General features: G+C 35.7%; 1 protein-coding gene across 1 annotated transcript; it reads left to right on the plus strand.

The window, feature by feature from the left end:
* The first annotated feature begins 917 nt into the window (after positions 1 to 917).
* Positions 918 to 7,904, plus strand: LOC113007803 (CD209 antigen-like protein E). The gene is made up of 6 exons (XM_026144751.1): positions 918 to 1,038; positions 1,148 to 1,249; positions 1,532 to 1,678; positions 4,279 to 4,421; positions 6,938 to 7,041; positions 7,701 to 7,904. Exons 1-6 carry the CDS (start codon positions 960 to 962, stop codon positions 7,849 to 7,851), a joined length of 726 nt encoding a protein of 241 aa, XP_026000536.1. The 5' UTR covers positions 918 to 959; the 3' UTR covers positions 7,852 to 7,904.
* Positions 7,905 to 8,435: the final 531 nt, after the last annotated feature.

Consider the following 8,435-nt stretch of genomic DNA (forward strand, 5'->3'; position numbering starts at 1 on the left):
AAAAAATGACATAAAACATTTGTTTGTGTGTGTGTGTGTGGCACTGGCACTGCAGTATTATAATAGTAATAATAATAAATATTAATATTATTGTCATTCAGTGAGAGGGAAAGAACATATTACTAACAAAAAATGGTCATAGAAATTATGCTATGCAAATACTTCACAGCTACACATGTCACACAAATATATAGCACAGTAGTTTCTTAAATTACAACTTTCTTTTTTTAACCATATTATAAGAGTAAAAGCTGATTTTCACCTTTTTCACTGAGGGTCATGCTCAGTTATGTGTGTGTGTGCGCGAGTCTGTCTGTGGTGCTTGTTGAATTAACCTACTCTTACTTTATTTGCTATAGTCTTTTTAAATTAATTTTCTGAGTTTGCTAATTCAGTTTGTGACACTGTCACTGGTGCTCTAGTGAGGAACTTCTTATTTTGCCCTTTTAGTTTTGGTCTGCAGTAATTTATTGATTTTTATAATCTAAAAGCCATGATCTGCTTGGTGTTATTTGTTGTTCTGGTGTTATTCCTCAGGACTGTGTATCATCTGACCTTTACAAATCTGTTTAATGGAGACGATTTGTCCATTTCTGATGATGAATGAACTGGTACTTGTATTGAAACTTTCTACTCAATTTAAGCATTCACAGTGCTTTCTAGTACTAATCTCTACAAATAAATTAATCACACACATTTTCATACATTGTTTTACTTACACTTCAGCAAAATTATATTTTTATACAAACATGAAAAGCAGTTTGATTTCGTATGACTATCACATGTATATACGGCTTAATTAAGAACATATCAAGTTTGAGTGGTTGCATAGATGCACAAACCACTGAAATATGCAACTTCCTCTGAATTTAAAAGGAGAATCAACTGAAACCAGTGAGACTTTCACACTTCAATCATCCTGTGCTGCAGAGCTGAGCTCTTCAAAACAACCCAAATCCATGTATGCAATGGAGGCAATATATGCAAATGATGAATGTGTTAAACCTGACAACCCAACACCTTCAACAAATTACACAGGTAAAAGGGAAGTGATAGAGCAAGGAGGTTATAACATCTGTTATTACTACTGAACATTTGTTTGGGTTCCTTGTTTGTTTGTTTGTTTTTCTTTTTGTCCTCTTTTCAGGTCAGAGGAGCTCTAGGAGAAGTTTCTATTTGGGTGTTATTCTCTCCCTGAGCCTGCTCGCTGTTTTATTGCTGGTTGGACTTATCACACTTAGTTTCTTCTGTGAGTTGGATTTTTCATGGATAGTTGTCCTACTGATCATCAGTCACCATGTGAATAAAATTTGGAATTCAATGTGGAATTTTTGATTCTTCCATTTCAAGATCCTCTTGAAATTATCTTGAAGACGACAAGATCACAGCAACAATAACTTGTACAAGCATAAAACTGGTTTACATAATTAATATGTTTCACAAATTACAGTCAGAATTTTAAAATATTTTTTATTTAGATCTTTTGTGCCTCAGTCAATGAAAGCATCAATGTTATTTCTTTTTATTTCAGACCACAATTCAGCTGAACATGTGTCGGCACAGGCTGAGGAGCGAGACCTTCTGAATAAAAAAATCTCTGCAGTCAGTAACCAACTTTCTTCCATGACTGAGGAGCGAGATCTGCTGACTAAAAAGACTGAAGAGCTTAAAAAGCAGAGTGAGTCCTTGTGTGAGCTGTTGTGTCTCTAAAAGGTTTTTCTCGGAAATGTAGTGATTCATTTTCCAAACAAATGATGTAATCATTTTCTTCTGACTTAACACATTTTTAAAATCAAATTTCAGTCATTAGGAAAATATCACATGAACCATTATCCGCATCACTGCTTGTCACTATAAAGCTGCAGTGCAGCAGTGTACCTTATGCTTGTCACAAATTTACATTTACAAATCTGAATGGTACTAAAATAATTTAAGGGCTGTATTTCATCGACACATATGTGAAATGTATTTAATGGTGTTTAGTGACTTATAAAATGATTGAATCCACAACAAGTATCCTTAATGTATTTTCATTAAGGAAGTTGAAAAGGAAGCTGATAGCCCTTACACTGACACTACATATTCTTATTTTTATCTCAATATCCTTTAAATCTTTTTTTAACTGTTATTTTACTTGTTTCATCTGTGGTCATGTTTGATTCAGTTGTGATGCATCTTTTCACCGAGACATCACTTTCTGATCTACAGGTTTGTTTAGAGATTCACAAATCACTGAGTCTCTAAACACAACCTTCTATCAGTTTCACCCAGTTATTAGAAGTTAGGAGCAGTTACTGTAGCTGCATTTTGCATATTGCGTAAAACTTAAGTAGATTGCAGTTTTGTGGTTACTTTAATTTTTTTACTTTTACTCTGGAAAAGACAGCAAAAATAGTGAGATGTTAACCTGCAGAAGACTGATAATAACAGACCTTCTTCACAGCCATTCAACAAAACAAAACTTTAAAAGATTTAATTTAATGATATGAATTATAATAATAATAATAATAATAATAATAATAATAATAATAATAATTATTATTATTATTATTATTATTATTATTTTTTTTATAATAATAATAATAATAATAATCTTTTTTCTTTCAAGATATTTGTCTGACATGGAAAACTGTTTTCTTCTGCACACATCAAATTCAATATTTCACCTTCTAATTCTCAGAGAGGCATTTAAAGCACTTTTGGATTGGCCTCACTTTTCAGAGACGTCCCTTCTTTCATTACAGTTTATGCTTGTGCCAAAGTTCTAATTTGGATTTGGAATGATTGATATTGATTGATATTGATATTGACACAGTATAACATTTAACTTTTCAAAATGTGTTTTTTGTGAAACTGTATTTATTGTATTGAGTCATGGGTTGTTGTTGTTGTTTTGTTTTGGTTGCTGTAATACACTGATCACCCAACATGAGAAATATAATGTAGTGATAATAAATATAAAGATATATAATAGATATATGTAATATATAATCAATATAGAAGAAAAGGAAAAAAGTATTTTTATATATATATATATATATATATATTAATACAACTGAATTAATATCTAATTTATTTATATTTGATATTAATCTAAATATGCAAGATAATGCTTGGAAAAACTTGAAATAAATATTTTCTAGTACACCCCATGTCCCCCCCCACCTTAGATTCACCCTTAGGTTAGTAGGGTGATTTAAGCAATCGACCTAACCATCCTATCAGGCTAAGCTAGCAGTTCATCTGCATATTTTAACTTTATTACCTTTATTAGTCGGATGTAGCTTTATTGCAGATTTTCACTGTGTAAACCGAATAAGTCAGATGAGAACAGCTGCAAATAATTTTTTTTCATGGTGGAGTTTGTTGAACAGCTGGCTTCATTAAGGACTCCTGGCAGGTTCCCAGTAAAGTTTTAGCCACAAGTGCTGCTGTTTTGGATGCAACAAACCAAGACCAAACATGCTTTCTTCACTCTGCCTGAGCTCACCCTCTTCATTAAGGTGGGGGGAGGCTAACATAAAACCATGTATTTAGCTAACTCTGACGTGAATAGAAGATGCTTTTGTAACGTCATTTTCAGATTTAAAGTCAAATAATATAAAAAAAACCTCTGTTCAATTTTTTTTTTCTTTTGTAGGCTAGTAAAAAAAATGGACAAGGCAAATATCAGAACACTGATATGCTCTCTTTTCTTCATTGCAGCTCCTCTAAAGGATTACAACAAAACATTTACTAGAAAACTAAAGCACACAGACACAAAAACACGTACACAAAAACACCTCATCCAGGAGATAAAATACTTTTTGCTTGTTGCTTGTTTGTTTTTTGCCTCCTAATAATGTTTAAAACCTTGGAATGATTAGTTTAGGCTGTATTATTTCATTGGGCACTAATTTTTGCATCTAAGAATTTTTTTAATATGGCCTGTAAATACATGAAAGAGTTGCAACAGCAATTTCTAAACTATAAACTGATGATGGGTTCATTTTAAAAGACCTGTGATTTTTTTCTTTTGAACATTTATTATTGCCCATTAATAAGAAAAAAAGTACTTTTATCTGATTACTGAATGGAATAACTGATTATTAAAATATTGGTTGCAGTACAAAAACTGTCACCATAGTAAATATACACAGGCAAACAAATATAAAAGTCAGGAGGTGAATAAACTATAGATAAATCTAATTAAACAGATCAAATGAGCATTGTTGTAAGGTTCATTAAATATTTTTCATTAACCTTACTGAAATATTACTTGTTTTTAATTTCTTCTAGTTATACAATGTCCTGCAGGATGGAGTAGTTTCAGCTGTAGCTGCTATCTCCTCTCTGAAAGATCTGGTTCCTGGGATGCAGCCAGAATGGACTGCAGAGCCAGAGGCGGAGATCTGGTGGTTATTGAGTGCGCTAAAGAACAGGTACAGTTCATATGTATGTGTTTTACTGTGTTTATACATGAATATTCATATTCGTACCCCTCATTCATTACTTTTGAGTGTGATGAAACCTGCATTTTTGGACTTTGTGAGATGTCTAGTTTTAGCGGTGTGGTGGTTGTTGAAATGGTTTTGTGAGCTTCCAGCTAAGATTCTGGCGTTCTGCCGTTCAGACACTGAGCAATGGCTCTGTGCTACATGCATCTCTGCCATTCAAAGACACTTTGTATATAGATTATTTTCATTCAATACTAAATTGTAAATGTTGTTTTCAAGGAAGCAATTTTTTATTCAGTGTCCTCACAAATCCCTTATTTTTATGCATTTGCTACTACAAGATTAAACACACATGAGGTTTAAGGCGTGGACAAGTTTGAAACCTTTTGTCCTTAAAAATGGAAAATTGCTGAAAATAAAAACGGCTATCACTTCAGTCTTTTATTTTAGCTCCTAATTTGATCAATTCTGCTCTCAGCTTTGCGGTCTCCTGTATGCTGCACGTCTCGTTTATGCTCCTTTCTTCACTTTTACTTGACAAGCTCCCATTTAGGCTTTCAGCAGGGCTGAAGATTCAGCTCCCAAATACTGACGGACCTATAATAATTGACATATGAAATTATTTTGCAGCCAGTTATAATTGATTATATAGTAACTTTAATTGTTAACTACAATTTAGCTGTTTTGGCAAATACATCTTCAGATGAGAACTAGAGGGTGGGTCAAAGCAGGAGAAAAACTATAAAAACTGACATTTTACAGCAAAGCAAACAAACATACTATACATATTTTTATGTCCCAGCAATTATTAAACCCTGAAACAGCTGTTACTCCATCTCACTCTGGATACTGTGGAAGAAGTCTAGTGTGTGTGTGTGTAGTATAATGGTATAGCTTACCACAGACATGAGCGAAAAAAGATAAATATGGAGCCATACAGGCTCGGACGTGACCGGATTCACAAGGCCTGCGTCAGGTGTTGAGGTACCAGAACATTCTGATGAGAAGTGGGCTGCTCCCTGAAGTCCAGTACCCATCACTGTGATTTAACCATCGCAGTGATTATCACAGACCCTGAACATGGTCTAGTAATCATCACAGTGAAGAGTTAGACAGCACCAGACTTCACCATGGCCACACCTACTGGCTGAAGGGGCTGAGTATTCACTGAGTCGATGAGAGACACTCTGAATGGATGACTGAAGGCCGGAGAGTCCTGATCCCCAAATACCCCAAGAAGGGACTGGTCCTAGCCTTGGTACCAAATGGAAGCTTTTGTCAAGCATCGTAGTGGGTAAGCTATGGTTCATTATATGAGTGGGGCACAGAAAGGAAGCTACTGATAGACCGAGCAGTTGTCTGAGACAGCAAGACTAGGCTCAGCAACCTGTGCGCTGCCTGGATAGATGCCCCACACCTGGGTTCCTGGAATGCCTAGAACTATACAAGATCAACAGGACCCTAAGAGCCGTCATCAGGAACTCAATGTGTATGTGGCGTACAACACTAGAGCCCATACATTAGAGGCCAACTTCAAGCCCATAGCACAAGTCACCATCAACTGCAGGTTCTACCAAGGAGATGCACTGTCTCCACTGCTGTTCTGCATAGGCCTGAAACTGCTCAGTGAGTTCACTGACAAGATTGGCTACGGATACTGACTACAGAATGGGCCAATCGTCAGCCACCTCCTCTACGTGGATGACATCAAGCTGTATGCCAAGAGTGAATGTGACATCGATTCACTGATCCACACCACAAGGATACACAGCAATGACATCGGAATGTTGTTTGGACTGGAGAAGTGTAGTTGGATGATAACGGAGGGAGGGAAAGTAGAACTGAAGGGATCAAACTACAAGAAAGCAACATTGACCTTGAGTACCCCAGGTACTTGTAGCTGGGGTACTCAAGGGCAAATGGGAACCATAAGGAGACCACTAGGAAAGCTGCAACCACCAAGTACCAGGCAAGTCCCGAGGAGTCAGCTGAAAGGTAAGAATAAGATCCGGGCTGTCAACACCTACGCCCTGCCTGTGATCAGGTACCCTGCAGGGATAATAAGCTGGCCAAAGGAGGAGATGAATGACTCACTAGAGCCGGCCAAAACAGCGAACTCACAGCACATTGTTGTCAAACCCCCCGCGGTCTTTCGCTACTCAGGTTAAACATGATATATAAGTCACTTAGTTAACTTCAAAATGTTATTGTTTGGCTTTTTTCAGTGTTTTGTTTGTGAGTAAATCAGTTTGGCTGAGAAAGTTTTCACACAGCTATAAATAGCTGTAAATAAACGTCAAACAGATAACTGATTAAACAGAAGTGTGAGATGGTAGAGATTTTACTCCAGTGTCCAGTGTTATATTTTAGGGAGCAAAGAGCAGACGGCTGAGTTTATTAAACTCCACCAAGACAATCTGCAAATTTCATTAAAATGTATGTATAAACTAAATAAACTAAATTCCCAAATGGGAATTCACGTTTTTGTTCTTTCTGAACAGGAGTTCCTTACTAGGCTCACCAAAAGACCGACTTGGATTGGTTTACATGATGAAGAAGAAGAGGGAAAATGGAAATGGGTAGACGGAACTCCTCTTAATCTGAAGTAAGCTGTCATTTTGGCAGATTATATTAATTATATTTATAATACATGCTGCTCACAAATAAACTCACTAATAGACTTAGATGTCAGTCGCTGAAAATCATAAAAATTGACTTATTTTGATAGCCTTATGGTGGTCATACATGATATTAACTAAGCATTTTAGAATGAAGAATGTAGTTTTAGCTGCTTCCTTATTTGCCATGGGGTTACCACAGCAGGTGAAAACACAGGGTTTTGATTTAGCACAGATTTTAACCTGGGTAATTGTCTCCTGGAATTAAACTGGGGATATTATTTGTGTAAGTCAAATGTGTTAACCACACAGTTAAAAATGAATAACAGAAATAAAACCACATATAGGAGACACCAGCCAACACTACCATCATCTCCTGACAGGGAAACACAAACAAACAAACAAAAAACACAGAGTAGCTTATTTTTTTCACCAAGTTTTGTTTTGCATTTTGTTGCAATTTGTTCTTAACAGCTACAGAGTTTGTAGATCCATAAATTCAGTGGATTAATCAAGCCAGGAAACTGATTTTATCATCTGTAATCTTTGATGTTATAAAAATCTTTTCATCCTTTTCTTGTTTTTATAAATGTTTCAGATCTAATTATTTTCTCAAAGATAATAATTGTGCTCACTGATCTGTCAGGTACTGGGCAAATCGCCAACCTGATAATGGCGATGGAGACCCACAGTATGGTGAAGAGGACTGTGCTCATATCAGGACATCTGACAGCACTTTGTGGAATGATGTTTCATGCAGGGATTTTCTGCCGTGGGTCTGTGAAAAAATACCATAAAACCCACTCCTGATCCTTTATCATTTATTCTTTTATTTTTGTTTTATTCCTCTCTGAATACCAATTTAGCTAAAGCATTGCAGTGCTGAGTTGTAGCTATAGCTATATACTGTTCACTTTTATAAATAGATTTACTTCCTGTTGTAAAAAAAGAAAACATAATTTAGCACATGAACTGAGGTCCAACTGCTGACTGCTGATATATCAGTTAATTTTACATTTTAAGAGAACCAGTGGCCAAAGCAGAACTACAGCAGATTCTCTGGCTCACCACATATTAGTCATATGTTTATGGATAATCAGAAGTTGTCACAATATGTTAGTAGTTATACTGATGTCAGGATATTGTCCTCAGTCAACAGGTCCTTTTATGGCAGCAATGAAATGCAGTGGAAATGGGTTTTTTGGGATTAAGTTCATTTTCATGGCAAAGAAGGACTTTTCAATTCATCTGATCACTCTTCTAAACGTTTTGCATTATAAGCAAATTGCTATCATAAAAACAAAAAGCAGCAAACTTTGTGAAAACCAATATTTGTGTCATTCTCAAAACTTTTTGCTACAACTGTACCATGTGACTTGCT

Source organism: Astatotilapia calliptera, chromosome 16, assembly GCF_900246225.1.
Source record: "Astatotilapia calliptera chromosome 16, fAstCal1.2, whole genome shotgun sequence".
Lineage (NCBI taxonomy): Eukaryota > Metazoa > Chordata > Actinopteri > Cichliformes > Cichlidae > Astatotilapia > Astatotilapia calliptera.